This window comes from Ctenocephalides felis, unplaced genomic scaffold (assembly GCF_003426905.1).
Source record: "Ctenocephalides felis isolate EL2017-DRISC unplaced genomic scaffold, ASM342690v1 CF-g0.4_SCAFFOLD_01492, whole genome shotgun sequence".
In the NCBI taxonomy this organism is placed as follows: Eukaryota; Metazoa; Arthropoda; class Insecta; order Siphonaptera; family Pulicidae; genus Ctenocephalides; species Ctenocephalides felis.
This window is the reverse complement of record NW_020537646.1, coordinates 1,716,431-1,741,316: the sequence shown is the minus strand read 5'-3', so window position 1 is coordinate 1,741,316 and position 24,886 is coordinate 1,716,431. Positions and strand designations below refer to the sequence as shown.

The 24,886-nt window shown below is 28.6% G+C and overlaps 1 protein-coding gene across 1 annotated transcript in view; it reads right to left on the bottom strand.

The window, feature by feature from the left end:
• LOC113370207 (protein dachsous-like) overlaps positions 1–18,649 on the bottom strand; it is a 34,832-nt gene extending 16,183 nt beyond the window's left edge. Inside the window, 9 exon segments of the mRNA XM_026610884.1 lie at positions 26–215; positions 324–918; positions 920–1,140; positions 1,777–1,989; positions 2,454–2,650; positions 4,101–4,388; positions 9,902–10,045; positions 11,936–12,198; positions 18,406–18,649. Coding sequence (XP_026466669.1) covers positions 26–215; positions 324–918; positions 920–1,140; positions 1,777–1,989; positions 2,454–2,650; positions 4,101–4,388; positions 9,902–10,045; positions 11,936–12,122 — 2,035 coding nt within the window. The 5' untranslated portion in view covers positions 12,123–12,198; positions 18,406–18,649.
• Between the last annotated feature and the right edge of the window lie 6,237 nt (positions 18,650–24,886).

Below are 24,886 nucleotides of genomic sequence, written 5' to 3'. Positions count from 1 at the left end.
GATAATGATTTGAAAGTGCAAATACCATGGTCTGTCGCTCGTAAAGTGAGTTCATATTGTCCGCGGGCAGTGTCCGCAGAACTGACAGGTTTCCTGATCAGAATCTCTCCTGTTGACGAATTGACCGTGAATACATCATTGCTTAATGTGTTTTCTGACTCAATTGAATAAGTTAAATTACTTCCTCCTTGCCGAGGCCCATCCAAATCAGTTGCCTGAAAAATAGTAAATGATACATTTTTATTTTCTTGGAATGAACAAAAGATTATTTGTAGAACTTGAGATATCAATATCGTGGTTTGGAAATAATTATAAAATATTACCTGTATTATAAATTGAGGTTCAAATCCAGTTGATCCTTCCCTAATGATCCTCGTATACTCTAAAGCATCAAACATAGGTGCATTATCATTTAAATCCTTAATATCAACAAATAAATTTATTGTTGATTCTCGATCTCCTCCATCAGTTGCCACTAACGTTAAACTGTAACTTTTTCGTTTCTCATAATCCAAAACACCATTCACAAACAAACCGCCTTCTTTTTTATCTGTTTTAAAAATTTTACTACCAAATCCTTTTAATGAATACATAATTTCACCATACACACCACTGTCTTTATCAGTAGCTGATATATCAGCTATTTTGTAACCGAATTTTGCATTTTCTTCGACTTCCATGTGACGAGTCTCTTGGCCAAACATTGGAGAATTATCATTGGCATCTTGTGTGTGAAGAACTATGTGAGTACTTGCGACTTCTTCATATTCAACTGATGCTACTACGTCGAACTCAATGGTTCTTTTAGAAATATCATCTACATCGTAATCCAGAACACTTGAATCTTTCACTTTGATGATAATAGGTGTTCTTCCTTCAGCAGTAGTTGGCAGAACTTCAAAAGCATTATTAGCACCTCGAAAGAGATATGTCGTAGTGCGAATTTGCGCCGAGATCGTCGTCACTGACTACAATTGGAAGACCTGGTAAAGGGGTTCCATTTTCTAAACTTTCAGGTATAAGAACTTCGAATAAGGGTTGATTAAATTCTGGAAGATGATCATCCACATCAGTGATGACGATGTTAATTTGTGAAACTGCGGAATCGGCTGGAACTTCGTTGTTTATTAACTCAGTCGCCTGCGATAAAAATGAGATATCAAATAATACAATTATAACTATATAGGACAATTTGATACTAAAAACGCTATACAAAGAAAATCATAAAATTTCAAGACTAATTTTGTAAATACAATAATTATGCCTAAATATTTCTAATTGACTAAAATCAATTTAAGAATTTATTTTTGGAAACGATTTCTATATGAAAAATATGATATGAAATGTAATTAGTGTTCCTAATTGCTAATTGTTTACGGTTGTTTGTATTAAATAAAATAAGCATCATACTTCATAACAATTCTGATAGCTTTCTCTTTTTCAATTTCGGGTTATTGAAATGTGCAAATTATTTCAGTACATATATTTGCACAATACGTCAGAAACTATATTGTTTAAATTAAATAAACAAATATTGAATTTACACCTAATCTATAATTTGCAATGATATGATGATAAATCAAATCAATTAGCATGTCAAATTGAGACAAATCAATTTCTCAAACATTATGTCGAACAAGATGAATGGAATTTTATTATATATGTATAAGAGGATATAAAATAAAAGTTTCATGGAATAAAATTAATTTTTAAATTTTGAAATATAAAGTTAAGAAAAAGTAAAATTTTTATGAGCAATTACTTCCATTTACTTACTCTAACGTTAAACGTATACACTCCTCCGTTTTCGATGACCATTGGATGTTCCCGATCTATTGGAATTTCTGTAGTGATCAGAGTAGCACCACCTGTTGTTAAATTAGAAGTCAGAGCAAAGTAGCCTAAGTCGTCGTCTTCCAAAGTCATCAGAACTGCTCGAGGATTACCGACATCGCCATCCATTGCAAAGATTTGTAAAATTGATGTATCCTAAGATAATAAACCAATTTTTAAAAATTATATTCAACGTATGAAAAATCATTTTGGATTTGGTATGAGAGGTGATAGACACACAGATTTTATGAAAACCAATTTAAAAATATTTAATTATCTAATAGTTTTGAAGAATAGTCTGCAAAATTGAAAAAATAAGATTTGCACAGATCTCTTGGAAGCTAAAATAGAAAAATATAGGAATTATCGTTTAATCAACTTTTATCCAGAGTAGTTGCAAACTTTTTACAAATACTAAAAATTCCAAAGTGGAACACATGCACATGAATACATATATTATTGCAGAACTATACATTCAACTGATATGTCTTTAGACTAAACAAATAACAAAACAATATAATTAATTGTAAGTAAGTTAGATATTTATGGTCGGAACATAGGACTTTCATAAAACATTTACATCAATAAACCTTTTATATCCCATTAATTATTTTACTCACCGCTCGTAAATTCTCAGGAATTGTGGCAGAGTATGGAGCACCTAAGAATACAGGTGGTTGATCCTGAACGTCTTCGACATCGATAACTACTGTGGCAAAAGCCGACTTAGGAGAATAACCACCATCATAAGCCTTTAATGTTAACAAATACGATGACCTCGTCTCAAAATCCAATGGCCGTTTCAGGGTTATTTCGGCTATAATAATAATCATAAATGCGGTTTATTAGTAAACTGAATTTATTAATGCAGAAATTCATGCAGGTTAAATTACTCTTTGTTTTATTATTATTAGGACACTCTGGGTACGGTTGTGCCATTTTTTTGGATCAGCAATAATTTAGTTAATTTACCAGTTAGCTAGGAAAAACGTAAACTAAACAGTAATTGCATTAAATTTTTCTTTTTCTTTTTTTTACGTATTCTATTTTAGATTTTTATTTATCTGTTTAAATTTCTCCCAAAAAGGACACGAAATACATGTCATAATATATGAATGTGTGACAAAAAACAAAACTTGCAGCAAAATAATAAATAAAGTGGTCTATCTGTAAACAAGTAACAGGTATTACTAAAAGAAATTTTTTTAAAAGCAATTTGGTCTACAGATCATGTCAATAAGACTCCATGACTGACTCTTGTAATAATGGAAACTTGTTTGAACAAACATACGTCATATTTCTTATATATTTCAACAGAAATATAAGAGTTCACATATTATAAAAAAAATATTTCTTCCTTTTTCTTCTCTTTTTCTGTTTTTAATATAAAGAGGCGACCATTAATCACGTGATCGATTTTTTAAGAATTTTTTTACCATTCCTCCCCCTTGGTGATACGTGGTGATATTCAAAATTACCTTTCCTCCTCCACCAAACATCTCGTGTATTAGTTACGAGAGAAAAAAATAAAATTTTTGAATTTTTTTGTGAAATGTTTGGATATTTTTAAAGAATTCAGGTAAAAAATAAATACTATTGATCTCTTACTATACCCCTTCCTTCCCCAACTGTTATTTCATGATTTTTTTGAATAAGTACATGTTGATATAATATAATTCTAACGTTAAAAATTGTATTATTATCGAAGCAAACTATACCATAGGCCAACAAAGAAAATGGTGCAAACGATTTTAATGCCATTTTTAAGTATATTTGGGGCGCTTTTAATTTAATTCATAAATGACATTGTTTTTCTTCTATGAGCTTTAGTTTTCAAGATATGATATATATTATATATAAGGAATGAAAGTACAAAATAGTAATACAATTCAATATGTAATTTAAATGAGAGAGATATACATCATGTACAAGACCCATTCGGCCTTAGTTGGGACATTAGTTGACACTGAAAAGTTCTTTTCCGTGACGACCTACAATGGACTTGGTTTCGGCAACTTCTTTCCAAATTCCAAACTAGAGCTGATACAAAAAATTGGTTTGCAGATTTGCAATCAGCGCAAAAAAAACTATACGTATCAGCTCTAACATGTGATACACCAAGCAAAAAAAAAATATTGGCCTGTGTAATTTATTTACTAAATAAATCGGAAGTACGGTATTATCGACATAATGCACGTCCATACACTTTCATAAATAAACTTCAACTTCAACAAAATAGCCACATTAAACGCATCCGGTGTACTAACCTTGAAATTTCCCGTCAGTCAGTTTCACGGTTTCGACGTCGAAGGCATCACAAGAATCATCTCCTGCGGCGGAGCAGACAACCGTCACGTCGGCGTTGATGCCGCCATCGGCATCCGTGACCAACACTTCGGGTCGGACAGGAACTACGGCACCATCCGAGCCTCCTTCGCGTACTCTCGCCCTGTAGGGACGCCCATGGAAACGAGGCGGGTTGTCGTTCACGTCGCGCACCGGAATCTCCCGACGAAGGGAAACTGTGTTCGGCTCTGTATCGAATACTGCTTCATCTGGGGACAGAAGATAATTGATAATTGATAATAATTATCCGAACTCCGACTGTCCGAACTCCGACTATCCGAATCGCCGATTATCCGAATCACTTTCAGAAAAAAAATGTCCAAAAAAAGTCTAAGTGCGCTATTACTCTTCCACCAGCAAAGCCAGTGTAGGCACATTGTTTGTTTTGATTTGACGGAGATGTTTACAAAACAACGATTTTTATTTCTAAACTTGTACATAAGTACATTTTATTTATATTTAAAACATGTGAAAATGTCACGTTTCTTTCATTTTTTTTTTTTTTTTTTTAAATTTATTGGCCTCCGCTATACAGCATTTTTAGCCACATACATTTTCATTTTATTCTTCATCATATTCTATACAATTCTTACATATATATTTCTTATACATTCATCATATACGTGTATATACTATCTCTTCTTAAATCCTAATCTTCCATCCAATTTTCATTCTTCTTCTTGTTTCTCAATACGTTCTTCTCATCTTCTAAACTTCTTTTTTTCCTATTTACTTCTACTTTTTCTTGTATTCTACAAATTAACAATTATTTGAAGGCGCCAGGAGTCGAACCATCGATCTCCGGCATGTGAGTCGGACATGCTACCTCTGAGCTACGTCCGCCACTTTCTTTCATTTAATTCAATAAAAAAATAGTGCAATATAAAAACGTAACTTTTTTTCTCTCCAATAACAATTTTTAAAAAAAACTCCAATTATCCGAATATTTGATTATCCGAATGGGTCCCGGTCCCCATTAATTCGGATAATTGGAGTTCTACTGTATTAATTTCCCGTAGGGTAAGTTATACTAACAGCAAAAAAATCGAAAATGAAATTTTTTATATATCTTTACGTTTCAAAGGTTTCTGAACATTTAGACATATGCACATCAGATTATCCGATGTTTTATGGAGATTTCAATAATGTGTATCAATTTTGTTTACATTTATATGGATTCTGTATCATTTACGTATTTGTCCATTAGACAGCGTCGCGGCGCTTACGCGCTTTGATATTTTTTTCAAAAATTTAAATTTTCTCAAAAATCTACTTTTTTCAAAGTTAATCTTTCTAAAAAAAATTAATTTTTGGTACGAGAAGTTCTAGCAATTTGCTTTAAGGTACGATGCCATACATCACTAGTTCATTATTTCAAAGCATTTTTCTCTGTATCCATCATGATACTTGATCACCAAATAGGTAAAAATGCATTTTTAGTTTATTTAAGTTTTTAATAACTTAATACTATAAAAAGCTCTATAATACAAATTTTCAAAATAATGACACAATGGAGTGCAAATACAGAACTAGTGGGGTGTATGGCATCGTACCTTAAGACAAATTGCTGGAACTTCCCGTACCGTAACGAAATGTTCGAGGAATACAGAATGTTTTCAAATAGATTATTATAAATATTGTAATATTGTGTAATATTTATAAGAATTTCATAAACTGAATTGCAAAGTCAAAATTATTTGTTCAAAGTATATCAGAACTTTAGTCAGAATTAAAAATAAAATAGGAAATATTTTCGATATACAAAAAAAAACTAAAAAAAAAAACAATGATACAATTTTTTTTTCCAAAATCAATTATTTTGTTAAAACAAGCAGAAAGTTCTTTGAATCATTTAAATTGGACGCTTAGTTCTCTCAAAAACTGCCATTTTTTGCACATTTAGCTCTGTATCTTTGAAATAGCTAGACCTGCCATTGCCAAAAATAATAATCAATTCTCCCAATCATTACTAATTGAATGTTTTTTAGATCATTCAAATCGGATGCTCCGTTCACTCAAAAACTCGATTTCTATTTTCTGCACTCTTTTCTTCGTATCCCCGAAACGACTGGACCTGCCTTTGCCAAAAACTAATCAGCTCTTCTCCCTATCGATAGGAATCGAATGTTTTTTGAACCATTCAAATCGGTTGATCCGTGTGCCCGAAAACGTGACTGGAAATTTGTATCCATACACACACACACATCCATTTTTTCTGAGGTATGCCAAAATGTTCAGAAACCTCCAAAACGTCGAGAAATGTAAAAATTTTCTATTTCGATTTTCGGCCCATTACAATAACTTACCCTACGGGAAGTTAATTAATAGATTTTCAAGAAAAAAATTTAATATAAGGTCATGTCAGACATATATGTGTGATATAAAACATAGTGCCTTTCCAGAAATTCTGTCAAAAAATCTTTTTCTCGATACATTTTTAACTAAATCATTTAATAAAGTTACTACGACCCATGTGGAAATTTTTCAGATATTATCGTGGCGCCTTTTTAACGTTTTAAATATACTAAGAGATTTATATGCTTATGGAATTTGTATAAAGTAGTTCAATTTGGGAAAAGATCAGCATAATGTTATAAAAATGAAAGATTTTAGATATAACAGTGAATGGATATTCAAAATCTTACATTGTCTTCCTCAACCTTTTTCGTTCACGAATTCATGCTATCACCTTAATCATTATACAAATTATAAATTCTGCGATATGAACAAGTATTTCATAAAGCAATTAAATAACAGAATTGAATCATGAGAAGTACCGTTAACACAACTAATAATACAATATAATACAATTCATAATTTGCCTGCGTGAGCTGATATAGATCACTTTCTCGTGAGGAACAACGTGATCGCCTTTGCAATAACCTACTTCACGGGCAAAAGCTCACTTCGCGGTTTGTTATTATTGCAATAGAAGATTTGTTTTATGCATAACACTTTATTTTAATGTTCACGACGAGAGGAAGATAACTGTTTATTGCGACAATCGTAATGAAATTATATAATGAATTAAAATTCAATGTATTATGAAAGTATACACCCTGGACCATGGGCATCAACTCTGCATTTTTGATAGGTTAAATATTTTTAAAATAAAACTCAGATAGTTTAGGAAATTGTGACAAGTAATAGTATAAGCAAAGACTTTTAAACTATATACGCAATCTCCTTAAACACAAAAGTTTTCTCAACGCTATTTTGCCTTGAGCAATTATGGAAAAAATATCCTTGCTTCGCTTTTATTCTATTATATATCAGAAGAAAATACTGCAGTCATTACATACAAAGTTGTATTACAAACCGTGAAATTCGCTGCGGTATATTGCAATATTTCTTAGGCTTCAAATAATTATGAATAACGGTCTTGTATAATGAATATTGTGAAAATAATTTGTTATGATATAGTATAGAGAGAAATCGCTTTTTGAATGCAGGAGATATTTTATATAAGAATCTTTAGAATGCAATTTAGTCTCAAGATACTACTCAAAATTCTTGCATTTAATATTATTATTTTTAGATTTTATTTAAGAAATTAAAAAAAAATGAGTCATATATTTGTTACGTAGACATAATATGTAGACAATACATGAAGTATACCCAGAATTCAAAATTAAATTGCATCAGATTTACTTTGTGGTGAAATGCTAATTTTTATTTCATAATTAGTTTCTAATGTAATAAAAGAACAGAATCTACTTTCACTGAAAATAGCAACAAAATATAAATGTTATAATTTTGATTAACAAAAAATTTAAATTATTGAAAAAAAAAATTGCAAGGTTTTATACCTTGAAAAATTAAATGATTCAATATTTTTAATACTTAATGATTTGTATATGCAGCATTCAAATGAAAAGTTCCTAAACTAATTATTACATAACTTTATTCCCGAAATTTACTTTTAAGAATAAATATTCAATTATATTTGCATTCAAGTGGACCTTTGCTATGTATAATACCAATTTACACTTAATAAAATTTCTTGCAGAATTTATCGTTCAACAAACAAATTATTATATTGATTTTATTTATATCTTCTTATTTAATATTTTGAATGTTCTAACACTTACTAAAATAATTATTAGACAGCTTTATTTTTAAATTTTTTTTTTTAAAAATAAATATTCAATAATATAATGTATATATAAACTGGTTTTGTAAAAATGGGCCTTTGTTATGTATAATGCTGATTTACACTTATAACAAAATTTTTAGTGTTTTAACTAGTGAGTTTAACGTTCAACAAACAAATTATTATATGGAACATTTTTAAAAAAAATTATTTATTATTTTGAATATTTATGTTTAGCAATATCTATAATTTGTAAAAGTATTTTTATTTATAATGAAATAATAATTCTATATTATTCACAGTGATCAGAACTTAACGAGTCCTATGAGATTATTCAAAATTATTAGGAAAATAATTTTTATAGGTTTTGATTAAATTCTAAAAATTATAATTATTAATTTTTGCTGCAATGTCAGGTAAGAGCTTCTTTTACTTGAGATGTTTATCTATAATTTCAAGTAAAAACCGATGAACTGCTTGATATCGGGCTGTCCAAAACGTGTATCAAACCAGAAACTTCTGAATGGAAGCCCATAGATCTAACCACTAAGCCCAGAGTAATATTTAATACTATTTCTTTTAACAGGTAACCATTGAAAATGTTTTTATTGCAGGCATTGTGGACACACAACTACAAGCTATTTCATACTTTGTAGCGAATTGCAAAATGATTTGAAATTATATAAAACTTGAATATTTTTTGTTATTGAAAAGATTCCAATTGGAAGGATATAAAATAAATTGAGAATGATGTTTATTGCAATGCAATAATATTTTCTGAGTATTTCAACGAGGCACCGGAGTAATATACATCGTGTATCTTGTTATTACAGACATGACCATACCCAACGAACCAGACGCACGTTCTCGTGAGATGTTCACCAACCGTGATGTCATGAAAAAAGATAATTAAATCTTACCAAGACTTCTTCAAAGCGATGTTTTACGAAGCCTTCAATCTTTTACGATAGTTACACGTCATTAAATTCAAATTTTGAAATGCGCGCCGATTAATTTTGCATCGGTTAATTTTGAACGCTACGCTTTCTACGTTGCGGAAACGTATAAAAATCCAATGCGTGTACGAAAGAAATATATTATTTTTAATTAAATGTAAATATGTAAATAATGCAGTGTACGTGTGTTTATAAAAGATGCACAGTGCAGATGGATTTAAATAATTAGTTCTTTCCAGAACGATAGTTTGCTTTTACATACTTGTTATATGTAAAACGCCTCGGATGATTTTACACTTGCTTACTTCGATATAATTGCAACATTATTTGGACTCAGGGTGATGTAAAGCATAAATAATTTGTTTAATGTATGACATAATAAATAATTTAAAATTACCCTTTTCTATTTCCATGTCCTATAATATCTTAAGAACCAAAAAGAATTTTCAAATCATACAAGCAGAATTTTTTTTTTGTAAGAAAAAATTATTGATTGTAATCTAGACGAGTTACACAAAAGAAACATTGGCAAATAAATAATTCTAGAAATAAAATTATGTTACATGAATTGCATCGTCATATGTATAAAACTCCAAATCGTTACATGTACCAGCATGCAGTCCCTACGATGTAGACAAACTAAAATTAAGAATAAAACCTTATATTTATTTACCTGTAATGCTGATGACCACTTCAACCTGATCTTGTGTCTCTCTGTCTAATGGTTGTCGTAGTCGGACAACACCTGTGTCTCGGTCTACGCTGAATATGGGGCCCGAGATACTATATCGGAGCCTACCTCCTTCTGGATCCACTCCTAGAAATTTATTAATGATAGATTATTACAGATTATTTGAATAAAAATTTTAAGAGACGTACATTTGTTCATTCTAAATTTATAAACTGAGGCAAGTGCATTTTTTTAAACCTTGAAGATAATTAATACCTGCATAGATATCCAGTTTATCACACTGTTCAGAATATGAAACATATAGTCAAAGAAATGAAACTACTGTCAAAGGAATGTTGATTCAATTATCACAAATCGAATGTTTTTGCAATGCATTCTACATTTATGAAACATGTCAATACTTTGATCTAGAACTTATATATTCTTAATCTAATTTGAGTAATAATCAGGATCATCCAAACTCTCTACGTTACAACACTCAAGATTGAAAAAGAAATTCACGTTACATTAACATATGTCAATTTATCAAAATCTATGAAATTGGTTAGAAGAGTTTGTATGTTTTAAATCAATTTTTTAATCCTACAGTTTTACACGTTGTACAATTCAGGTCAGTTATCCAAAAATAAAAAAATTAAAAATTCTAATTGCCTCACACATTTACAATGAGGGCAACAGCAAGTATTTATTATTACACCATATCATAGTAATTAGTAATGATATTTAACGATTCGAAGAGTTGTTACTGATCTATCTTATAGAGGTCTAGAATGCAAAATGTTAAATAATAAATATGGATTAATTTATGCGCATATTTGTATGCAGCACATAGGTATGAAACATTCAAACAGCTACGTATTGCTTTATTGTCCTACAATATTTTATAAATTGCTACGATTATTATATTATATAATTTATAATTTTATAGAAAATTGAAGAAATTTTATGTTTGTTTTATATTTGAAAAGGTAAATTTAATTTTATTACACAACAGTAATGAATTTATTTCGATTACAAAAATGAAGTGTTTTTTCGTTGAACTTCTCTAAGTAAATGAAAGTGAATCCGCAAATTATCTGTTTCATTGAAGTGCTCTTTGGTAAGCCACATTTTTTGTTTTTTGGTCTGACGTTAACACAAACAACTCGTGAACAGACAACGTATAACTGCCCATGTGAAAAACAATGATTTTCTAAATAATCTATTTGAAATTTATCCTGCAAACACTAAGCGATTGGCCTTGCGACTTGTTATCGCGAACGCAAGACGAACTGGAAATTGCAATCGTTTGAAGTCAAACAGAAGACCAGTCGGAATCATTAGTATGTCACCAAATCGCCAGCAATTTTTGATTGAATGGTGAAAATCAGTGCGTGTACATCATTATTCTTTGCGGCAAGAATTGCTCGTTGACATAACCAAGCACAATTCTGATAATTCTGACTAATGTCATTACTCAAAATTTTAATTACGGTGCGTGAAGTTTCAGCAATTTGCATTAAGGCACGATGCCATGCACCATTAATTTTCAAACGAATACAAAATTGGCGAAATCGGTTTGTGCGTTCTTGAGTTATATCGCCAGGAAAGATAATCTGACTTATTTTTATATATATGTAGATATATCGTATATGATATAGAAATAAAAAGATATAGAAATAAAAAAAAAATTGTATGTTGTATGTAGTCGATGCTCAGAGTAAGCAAGACCCAATTTGCAATGAAGCTAATTTAAATAAAAAATGTTTGACGCACGATTAATAAAAATACAATAATAGAATCGATGATAGACATATTGGCACAATAAACAAGAAGTGTTACAAATTTGATATAGTATATCTCTATAATGAGTACACTACACTCTGAGTAGGTGCAGACTCAGAATTTTACGGTTAGACACAAAGAAAATCATAAATCTAGCAAATACGTAATTATTCTGATCTTCAAAATCGTTTCATGCATCAAATCTAGTTATTCCATAAGTTCATCTACCGAACAATCGGTTAAATTGCATACCTTTCAGCTGATAGACGGGCGTTCCGACAGGCGTGTCCTCGGCCAGGCTGAACCTTGACATATCGCCGTCGCCGACGCTGAAATGAGGCGCGCGGTTCGTCAGTTGCGCGATCGCCGAACTCGCGACCGACAGCACCAGGAGCGTCCAGAGCGCTCGACTCGTTGTCGATGACATCTTGCGTTTCATGACGTCGACTGGTGAGCGAATTCAGGACACACGACTTCATTCGGATCTGTGGAGATGGTCGACCGATGGAAAGATTCTGGAAGATTAATCAGTAACTAGATAGCATATTTAGAAATTTATTAATGATATATTACAGATTATTTGAATAAAATATCAAGAGACGTACATTTGTTCATTCTAAATTTATAAACTGAGGCACGTGCATTTTATTAAACAAATGCAAATCATTAAGATATATTAATCATCATATTTATTATGACTCTTATTAACTCGCGTCATTGAGTTGCATTTAATGTCTTTTCGAATTGGTGCAATTCACGCTTTCGGAATATCTCAGAAAAGATTATCGTATAGATACATATATACAAGATAAATATATTTTGTTTTATATCCCAAGCCGTTTGATTTCAATGATATAGCAAAAATGTATTATTTTTCACAACTATAATCTCTTTTCATATACAAATGAAATCAGTAATTTTTATGAGATGGAAAATCAGGACAGAAATAAAGGTTATCCTGTGGTAAGTTTTTTTAGTTGATTATGGAAACAAAACAAAATACGAAATTGATATTTTATTTTCCTAAATCTTGAGACCGGTTTTTCAGTCTTCTTATATGGGTGTAATTTTGATAATTCTCATTCACCTGGTGGTATTTCTTAATTATATTTTAATAATTAAATATCACAAATTTGATATTTAAATCCAGGAGTATAGTACCGTTAAATTCATTGAAAAGTAGTAGAATTTGTTTTTAATGTTTATTTTTGTTGTTTCTCATTTATGTAGAAATGAAAAGAGAAAAATTACAGAGTCAACTCACCGACTCGGAGGGTCTTCACTTTTTATGCAAAAATTTATAGAAAATTTTTAATTACATACTGTAAAAATATTGTTCAAACTATTCATATTATTCATATATGCTTTCATTTTTATTTGTTGAATGAGTTTCACATTTTTTAATTTATACATATGTATACAATATGTAACTCATATATATGTAATAATTCTTGGCGTGATTACGAATTTTGGTTTATTTTATTTGTTATAATTAATAAAAATTATTATAAATTTATAATATTTATTTTTGTCTTTATTTCTTCACAGACTTTTGATCAATCCTAGACTTGAATCATATAAACGATATTATAAAATATTTAAGATTTGGAGCTGAATGCTAAGCTATAAAGTGATCGTGTAAATTTGCATAAATTGTGTTGCATTTTTAAAACATAAAGAAATTTAGAAAATTCAGTTCCTCCATTTATACCAATTAATTTAATTATGTTAAAATGCGTATTTTATGCAGATGATAGAAAGCGCGCGGTTATTTATATGACAGTTTTAATAATGTAAGAGAAAATACTTCATTTTGTGAAACGATAACACATAATAAATAATAAGCAATTTTGAAAAATTATACTATTTAATAATGTAATGAAGAATGGAACACATGTTTTTTTTTATTCAAAACATTTCCAATTGAGTACATGATTTGATTAACAATGAAATGAAATTATTTTTATGATTCAAACCCTGTTAGTAACTGTTTGAAAAATATGATTTTTAATCTTAAATTAATATAAAAATGTTGCGATAAATTAAATTATAAAAAGTATGATCACAATTTAATTTATTCCATATAATCTGTAGGGAGCATTTAATCTGTATAATTAACGGCTTAGTTGCAATTTTATACTTGTTGTTAAAAAGTGTGTTAGCAAATAAGTTCTTTTAGACTGGTTAAATTTAGAATGTACATCTTAATATACTTTTCCCATTTTTTTTAAAACATTCACTATTACTCAAGTTCTATTAACAATTTCTTACGTGGCAATAGTCGATGTAAAATAACAACAAATGAAGTGTACACGATATTGCGTTACTGGGAATAAGAAAACTACATTAATTACTTCAGATCCCTTATTGTGCAATTGCTTTTCTTATAATAAGTGATCTGTGAATTACATTAATCATCCTAACATAACAGAAACGTGAGAATTATATTTATATGTAGTTGGTAATATGGAACAGTACAAAGAGAAAAATGAACGTGCGTAAACAAAAGCTTTTATTAAAAAATACTCACGCTTTATTATGCATTACAAAACATCCTAGACCTAACACATTTAATTAGTATTGAAATGCTGATGACCTGTTTACGTAAACGCTGTACAATTTTATAATAAAAAAATATCTTCTTCCCACGAAGCAAAAATTTAGTGCTCGATTGTTATAGATTTCAAAATAGAGCTTATTTAAATCCAAAGCACATTGTTACTTATTAGGTAACTTGAACAAAATCCGCCAAGAAAATATTTTATAATATATTAATAAATGATAAAATTATAAATAAATTATAGGTTTTGTTTAGCATTGTAATGCTTAACTTTACAACCGAATACTATTTTTATTTGAAAGCAATTATAACACTTTTAGTAATTACACAATTTAGCAAAGAACCTACAAACCTATATAGAATTGTATATAAAAAGTGTTTAACATATCTCCTATTGTGTATTTAAAAGAACATTTAAAAAACTTGTCTATTTCGGGTATCATTGTTAAAAACTCAACGAACCATACTCAGTATTTTGTTCGATTCAACTATTATTTCCTGTGTGAAATACTCTTAGAAAATTGAGATGAAGAAGTTACTTTTTATAACAAAATCTTATAGTAATTTCTAATGAACAACGGATTTTTTTTATCACTTGATATAAATTTTTTAAAGGCTGATTGGATAGTACTTCAAAAAGTAGTAATAAATGTAAGAAACTTTGCAAGAAATTACTGAATGAGTACTAAATATTAGTTTCTAAGTGTATTTCTAAGTATTTCTAAATTTATAACTAATAAAAAATAGATATAATGTTATATCTTAATTAATAATATGTAGAAAAGCTCAAATGTGCTGCAGAAGTATGTTTTACCTAATAAGCTTCATACAATCCATTGTTTATGTAAATTTACGATATAAGAAAATTTAAAGTTAAGGTTTGGGAAATGCAATAATTTTTATTAAACAAAGACTTTTTTTTATTATCTGAGCCAATTCCATTAAGGAACATCAGCAAATTTTTGGTCATATTTAAAGAAATGTTTAAATCGAATGCCAATCCAGTAATTGGACGTCCAGGTATAATGGTATGTTAAAAAGAAATAAGTAAAGAGTACTGGATACTATAATTAATAAAACTATAAATTTTTATTAACATAATTTCATTATTTAAAAAACATTATTCTCATTTGAATGTTAATCATAAAACTTGTATTATTTAATAAAAACGATCATACAATCCATTACGTATATGAATTCACGATTTAAGAATTTTAAGTTAAGGTTTGAGAAATGTAAAAATTTATTAAACAAAATTTTTTATTATATGCGCTTATTTCATGAAGGAATATCAACAAATTTTTGGTTGTACTTGAAGAAATGCCTAAATCGAATGCCAATCCAGTAATTGGATGTCCAAGTATGATCATATGTTAAAGAGAGATTAGTAAAGAGACAAAATACTAGAAACAATAAATTTTTACTATATTATTATTTTTATTTGAATATATCATTTCCGTGTTTTTTATTATTGAAGGAAGCATTAACGCTACAGTTGTTATTACTGAATAAAACATATTTATTATGCAATGAATCGTAATTTACATATGCCTTGTCTGGAATTACAATTGGAATACGTGAGAGAAGGTATCACATAGATACCTAGAATAACACATTGTTATACTGGATATAAAAACAAAAGTTTTTATTTTATTGCAAATGAATTGCTAACATAGTGATAAGAAGATGTATATTATGGAAATATAGATTTCTTATGATAACAGCTATAATAGTGTAAATTAAATAAGGTTTATTAGAAGAGTTCAAGAAATATTTATATATCTGTTTCGTGGATGAATGAAGTTGATTATTACCATCAGAAAAAAGATTACTCATCCAATTCCGAGTAGTCGTTAGGTGAAACAATGAATACTTTTTTCGGTTGTTCCCAGTGCAATTTTATTGCCGAATTTCATGTGTTTCACATCCGAATCGAATTTTTATGTGTTGCACATTCCGTTACGCAGGTATTCCGTTAAATGTTGTTAGTCCGCATATGTCGAATAACATAACTGTGCCGGGAGACAACTGATCAGGCATTAGATTTCATGCATTCCGTAATAAAAAAATGACATACTAACTGAGATGGAATTTTAATGTTGGGTACTTTGAAATATAATAAATAATTATTTTTAAAAATTCGTTTTGATAAGTAAAAACTTAAAAGAAATTTTTGATTCAGGAGATGCGAGTATCTGATGATTACAAAGCCATTGGATCGTAGCGCAGTACTTGTATTTTTAATTATTTTCAGTTATTGCTAGGGGATCGTTAAAGTAATATGTAAGCAGATTTATTACAATTATTTACCCCCCCCCCTCCCTTTTGTCAGTAAAAGCAAGCAAATTTCTTACCAAAAATAAGCAAAATAAGCAAATCAATAACCCACACGCCCCCTATAGTGCTTACGTAATACTTGAACGGCCTCTAGATGAATAATAAATAATTATTATTTTTTATGATAAGATTTATATATTTAAGCGTCGAAATATATAATCCGTTGTAATTTTAAAATTATAACATTCTGATCAAGATACTTCATCCCTACAACCTGGAGAAAAAACTGTGATCAACAAGGAGAACTTCAGGTTTATTCGTTTGCGATTTTGTTGAAATTTAAGATGGTGATAGGGCTGATAGTCAAAAGGAAAATAATTAAAATATTATAGGTCTATGAAAAGTGGTTTAATTATAAAAATTAATTAAAGTTTTGAAAAAATGAAGATTGAAATGAAAAGTCAAGTGCAGTGGCGTCGGAATCGTGTGGGCTGACAAATCAATGTCAAAATATGATATGAAAAAAAAAACAAGCCCACTGGCTGCCTACAAAAAAAACGAGCTCACCCATCAAAAATTTGCTTTCGACGCCACTGGTCAAGTGCCTTCATACATAAGAAATTAAATTTTACTTTGTGTAATTTATTAAAAAAAATTAATGAAAACTTCACGCGCTTTTCATTTGTTTGAATATTATCCTTTATACCATTTTTTCTTGTTATCTTGAGTTAATTAGTGCAAAATTTTTGTTTAAAGAATTATTATTTATCAATGAATATATGGATTGAAATTCAGATTAACTTTATAAGGAAAAATATTGCTTCTTCTCCAATGAATTACGCAATTAACAACATTTTATTCATTCGAGAGAAATTCATGAATTATATGCGAACCATATACGATTCCCACGAATGTAATAGTGATATCTTTCTAAATAATTATATGGGAGTTTTTTTGTAGATTTTTAGATTCTACATGACTAAAGATTTTTAGGGCAGTGTCTTCATCCATGAATTCAAGTTTTTAATAATAAATCGTCAAGTTCGACTAAATAATTGAAGTACTTGAAGTTGTTTTAGTATGTCAAATTGTAACAGAAGTCTTAAATAAACAAAAATAAAAAAGCACTAATAATAACATTTTTTTGTCATGATTTATGATTTTACAATAGATTTTTTAAAAGATATTTATATGTCAATTTTGTTAATATTCTCTACTGATAGTTTATGAGAAATTTCCTGAACATAATTTTGAAAAAAATTGAACTTACTTTGTACACGATGATTATTTGCCAATTTTGATACTGCAATTTACCGATTGTGAAAATTATTGTATAGTATATTTGAAATTTTATGAATATAATTTTGACAATAAACTAAATAATATAGAAACAAATCCGGTGATGTTAAATAACAATAATCAGGTTTGAGAACTTTTAATCGTTTTTTTAAAGATCATAATTACAGCAGGACCTTTTCTATATAAAGTCATAAATTTGAGACTAAAATTATTAAATTTTATTTTCAATGTAGTCAGTGGTAATGCAATTTGTATCCTTGTTCAGGAAGAATGTTTAAATGATTTGGCTAAGAGAAAATCATGTATGACCATCTATAATGCAGTATGGAAAATTACCTAACCATTAACATTTTGATGTGAATATTAATATCGAATCAAGTGATTAAGATTAGACCCCAAGGCTTTAAGTATACAAGATCTAAAATATTAAAGCATTTTTTTTTGAAATATCTACGCCTATTCCATTAAGGAACATCAGCTAATTTTTGATAGTACTCAGAAGATCTAAACCAAATTTTCTTTTCTAGTGATTGGACATCCGGGTACGATGGTAAAAGCAAATTTAATTAAATTTAAATTTATTTACCATTCACTGCATTATTGGCAAACACGTTGCTTGCAAGAACTGATGGTCCGTGTCCCGGTAAGCGGTGACATCATTGTGTCAGTTCTCCGCAAAATACAACGGAATTCTTCACCTTTCACAACCTATTGCACAAACACTGAAATAACAAATAACACCTCTTGAAGAAAATCTTGAAGAAAATCACTGTTTTAATCACTATAGGAATTTTCACTAATGGACACTGCACTATAGTAAAGAACACTACTTAAACTTGATGGATGGTAGTAAGATGGCATTTAAAATTTTTGTGAATCCATGTAACTAAGCACGATTTTGCACACAAGTTTGAGATGTGTCGATGTGTTTTATTAAGGTTTCTATTAAATTCCTCGAAAAAATTCGTTTTCGTGCCCGATCAGACCTTAAACGCGTCAGATTTGTCTGGCACATACCACAGCACTGTTCTTGTGCACGATGTCTATTCAAAAGAGAAACGCATGGACGGTTCGCCATCTCCTTCTCGCCTCATTTAAAACCCATTTACCAAACAAAGACGTCGATAGGCCCAGGTGATGAAGCTTACCTATGCTGAGACATCGCCGTAACGGTAGTTCGGGCTATTCGAGTTCAATATTTGTTCAAATCATTCGAGATGAGCAACTTCTCAGGAGATTCATAATTTTGCAGAGATTTTATGGGAATTTAGTGGTTTTTATTATTTTTTTAGGTTTCGGCGATTGTAATGCAATAGTATTATTGTACTGAGTGATGCAGGATATGGATAAGTAAACCGGTTTTATAGTATGGGAGATCGGAGCTGGTTGTTACATTCCTTTTGATAAATATTTGTTTGCTAATTAGCATTTTCTGAGTTGCATTAGATGTATTTTTTAGTGGATCCTTCACACTTTATGAACAATTAATTTAATATCGAGTGTAGAAAAATAATTATGTAAATAAAAAAAAATCGTAAGATTTTGTATAATATATATGATTTTGCATAACCTATAATGAACGTTGTAATAAGAGTAACAATAGTAATTGATGAATTATTATTAAATTTCTAAATTCATTTTTCACACTAATGTTTTCATACTACTTTTATAATATTTTTTTATTAAAATTTATCATACCTCATGACATCTGAAGTGAAAAAATCTAGTTATATGTTATAATTTTATAATCCAATTAATTTTGTTTGAAAATGGAGAATAAATAAATTACTTTCATTGTATAAATGTCTTTTTATTCATAATATAATATTTTATAAATATTTTTTAATTTATCAAAATATTTCAGTATGTTAACATTCGAAAAAATCGTTTATGAATATATAATATTTAGTGTTATAATTTTTAATAATGATGATACAAATTAAAACAAAGCACTAACATTTTTTTTAGAATATATTAATACTCTGTTTATATCAAGTACAAAAAAGAAATTATTATATTATTACAATATTGCTATTATATATTACACTTATAAAATGACACGGTGGTTAAATTAAAATTGTTTCGCTCTAAGAATTTATTCTTTATAATCATATTAAAATGTTGTTCATTTTACGTATGTAAATATTTTTTTAATATTTATACAATATTTATTAAAACACGAATGTTGATAAATTAGCAATTAAATTAAAATGACATGAAAGTTAAAATAAACTAGTAGGAACTTGTTCAAGAAGTAGATAAATTTAAAAAATTTTAACTTGCAGTAAAACTGTAGAAAAGCCTAATTTATAATAATTGTACAAACTATTACTTAGCGCAAACATTTAATTTTTTTTATAAACTTGTATTAAAATTTTATTGATTTTCAGTTTTACTTATTGTTCACACAATATCATATTGAAAGTTCTAAAAGATAACTTAAGAAAGTTTATATAAACTTGTACTTGTGCGAATTATTATAAAATTACAAATAATTTGGATTTACATGTAAATACGTAATATGGTGAAAATTTCCTTTACATTATTTATTACAATGAATCAAAGATTATTTGAAAAAGCTAATATAATCTAATATACCCATCTGAAATATTATAAAATAAAAACCATTTGGATTTGCTTCATGAATTCCCAAAATTATTGAATGTATTTATTATTGTGTAATTATTGATTGTAATTTATAAAAGAAATTAAAAAAAATAGATTTGCTAGTAAATACATAACATGTTCTTTGTGCAACATTTAAAAAAAATCATATTGTACAAAAAGTCATTTTTATGAGAAATCACTGAATTAATTGTATTGTTGCATGTAATGAAATAGCATGCATGTAAAAAATAATCGATATTAAATAAATTTTGTTACTTGTTTCAAATATAAAATAAACTAGTTGTGCAACTTTTTGTATGAAATAATTCTGAATAAAAACAACATAATTTATCGTTACCCCACTTTCAGAACATAATTAATTGGATCACAAGATTGTATGAAGACACTAATAGTAGATTGGTGACTTCAATGACCAAACCATTCGGTCCAAAGATTTTTGTTTAGTATTTCTTGAACAACAGTAACGCTTTACTGTGTAGAATATGATTAAAATAAAATATTTTTTCCACTCACCCCTAATATAAGGAAATGCAACTCCAGCCTCCCATTTACCCATGAATTGGTACTCGACGCCTGCATTTTTCTTGGGTACCCGTATGTCAGAAGCCCAACTTGCACTTTCTATTCTAAATGGCGAGCAAAGCATTGTTATGTACTTATTACATTTCTTATATAAGCTCATTAAATTTATCACTCAACTGGAAGAATAAAAATCGACGAAATGAACCAATGTTAATAATAGTATAATTAATTATAAGTAATCTATTGTGTTGTGTACCTCTATTGTAAAAAAATAATAGTGAGCTCTTGCTAATATTACTCTGTTATGCTAGATATTGCTCTTTTTCAATGGTTGGTAATTGTTGATTTACTTCATAAGTTACTTACTTCACAATTCTAGTATATTTCGATTTTAGTATGAAATTTGAGCTAAATTTTTTTGAAACATGGCGAAAGTTTAATTCTGCATAATCAATGTTTCATGTTTTTAATTTTCTGTACTGAAAACCCTTTTTTTCCTCAGCAAATTATTTATTAAATTTTGGGATATGGGATGCCTACTCCTTCAGGAACTACTGATGACAAACACAAAAAAAAAAAAATATTTATATTTTTTTAAATATTACAAATATTCAGTTCTTACCTTTGTACCATTTCTTTACACATTACTAATAAGGAAATGCACATTCATCTAAAATTATTGTTATTTGCAGTTAAGTTGGACCATAAGTGTCCACCATAGGGAGTACCCTTATACTAACATTTTAAATTAATTTTTAGTATATGTATATAATATATACATAGGTATGTATATAATTATTATTATTCATTTTAAATGGAAAATTATATTGCGCCTGTACGATAGTAAATTTTATAAACACTCCGATGAAGTTTTGTTTCAAACCAGGCGTTGAAATTACTTTATATCCGTATATAATAAAAAATATGAATTGTATATATATATATATATATATATATATATATTTTATAGATATTATGAAAAATATATATTGACTTTTGACAAAATCATTATAAACTAAATAGTTAAAAAATTTATCGTAATAATTGTAAATTTGTTCCCAAGGAATCAATTAAATAAAATTGATTTGATGCTCAAATATTACTTTTGCCAATATTAAGTTTGAAAATAAAATTTGTGCAGCTTCAAGTGAATGTTTAATATATAATAAATATTAAAGTGAATTTTATCTTTTGAAAGCCAATGGCGTCTTCAATACTTTTAAAAATATTTTGTTATCAATAGATTGCAAAATGTAATCAAAGAAACGTAAGAGTTGAAAACAATTAGTACTCTTTATTCATAATTAAATTATAATGACATTTTCATAATGATTAAAATCGAGTTGCAAACACATTTTGTAAATTTATTTATTTATTATTATGTATTTAAGTAGGTACTACAAATTTACTTATATAATATAAAAAAATAAATTTAAATTAATTATTCATAACAAATATATTTAATTGAATAAAATATTAAAACAAACATTTAAAACTATATATTAAAATTTATATTATTTTAATTTTTATCTTCAGGAATTAAATCTAAATGTATAACCATTCTGTTAGCTTTCATCGGCTCTGCATTTTTATCCTCCTTAGGTACTTTTATATAATAAGGGCGACCATAATTCTGAGCTTGATTTTTCTGGAAATATTTATTTTTATAATACATATTATAATAATCGTTCTGAAGACGATGATAGAGCTGGTTCTGATTTATGTTGTGAAATTGATATCCAGTCACTTGTGGTTGTTGTTGCGCAGATCTTGCTGTATAAGGAATTACGCCGTTGATATTCTGATAATTTTGTACTTTTGGTACTAAATTGCCTGATTTGATACTTCTAAACTCTTGGTCATCAGGTTCAGGTATTATATCTAACATAAGTCTCATTGGGACTTTTGGTTTGGTTTGATCAGCACCTAGAAAAGATCTCACGTTTTGTTTATTTTGATACACATGCCGTAGATCATAATTTATTGGACTTCCTATTTGAGTATTCATACGATCCAAATGTACATTTTGTAATACAAAGGGTTGAGAAGATCTCGTAGCCATCCAATTCACTTCCAAAGGACTAACTGTTCGCAATGTATATAACGGTGATATATATCTGTCTTGTTGATCATCAGCTCTTAGAACGCCAAAGTTAGTTTCTTCATATTTTTTGCGTATTTTAGGAATTTTATAAATCCCTGATATTTTATAAGCTTTCCTACTAACTGCATGGCTACTTTCGGTCTGGTGATCCTCATCGTCGGACAAATTATTAATAATATCCTGAATATTATCTTGTATCATTTTTCTATTTGATTTACGAAAACCTGTTGGTTTAGTGCCTGACCACATGTATTGCAATTTTGGATTATCGATGTCTATATGACGACGAGTTATTAGAGTTGGAGGTCGTGATATTACACCTGGAATATCTCGCAATTCAGCTGAAAACTGCTCTCCTTCAAAACTTGATGTATCTTTAGATTTTGCTTCTGAATTAGTATCAGCTTCATCATAATTGTGATCGTCGAAAAATTTTGATTCTTTATTAAGTGGCAATTGCGAATCAAAATCAATGGAATTGTTTGATTGTGATGTTCGTGATGTTAAGTTTGATTCTAATTCAGATGATATTACACCGTCACTTGACGTAAATATAAATGACCAAATCTGAAATTGGGTCACATATGGTAAATAAGTTAAATAAAAATCAAATAGAAATAATTCTATGTGCAAGCAATAATGTGTTGCAAAAAAAAATATTCGCAACATTTTCTAGACTGTGCTGAGTAATTTTAGATTCTCAAAAATATTCCAATATAATTTGATTTGAACTACAATGAATTATATTTTACACATATGAATTTTATATTTTATTATATGTACATAAAATTTCACTTACCACAATTATAAATAAAGATAGAATTAAAAACACTGTTACTCCAATAAGTCCTTTAATTCTCATGTTATTCATAATACATGTATCAAAACTGGAATTCCTTGGATATCGATATAGACCAAATTGAGAACTCCAACAAGCCTTTGAACTGGTCTCACTTGACATTGTTTGGAAATTTTTCGTATATTTTGCGATTTATTCCATGTTTTCACTCACAATCACAAGTGTGAACTGAATTAATTCCATAATTTTGTTTTAACAAGAATCCGTACACCGCTATGTAATTACAGTCATTATATATGACCGTAACGAAACACGTCGTGAATTGTTCGGATGGAAATCGAGAAAAGTTGTCACTGGTGCGATATGTATTGTTCTTTAAGTTCAGTTTTTAGACTATGATATAGAAATGCTGTTTCAAATAATTGTAAGAATATAAAATAATGATTCATAATCTTAGGTAAAATAGCGCCCGAAAATCTCGATGAAACTTAGGTTCAGAACATGGACGACAACTTTTCAGTACCTCAATAATATGTGTCCTGTTTATTATATCTAATGATATATATTCAACAATAAATAAATCCCAAAAATAACACAAAATTCTAAGACCAAGCCAACGACGAAATTTATAAATTTTATGGTAATAAAAAATATTTCTTTTTAAGCCTTTTGACTATTTTTTCAAGTATATTTTAAACTTGACTCTACTTACTTAGCGAAGCGTGCAAAACAAGACACTTCGTGCAAATCAAGAAGTCTTCTAGTTGTTATACAGCGACATTCAGAAAACAATTTATTTATAAAAACGATGAAAGCTAAAAGGAAAGTAACATTCAAAATAAAACAATGCGTTCTTATATTGATTAAAACTAACATAATAGAAATAAGTACAGTAATTTATTGTATTTATATATAAAATTAACACTTTTGTAAAAAATAGTTTTTTGTAACATTAAATCGTACTTACTGTCACAGACTATGATGACTTTCAGTATACACATTTTAGCGTTCTGA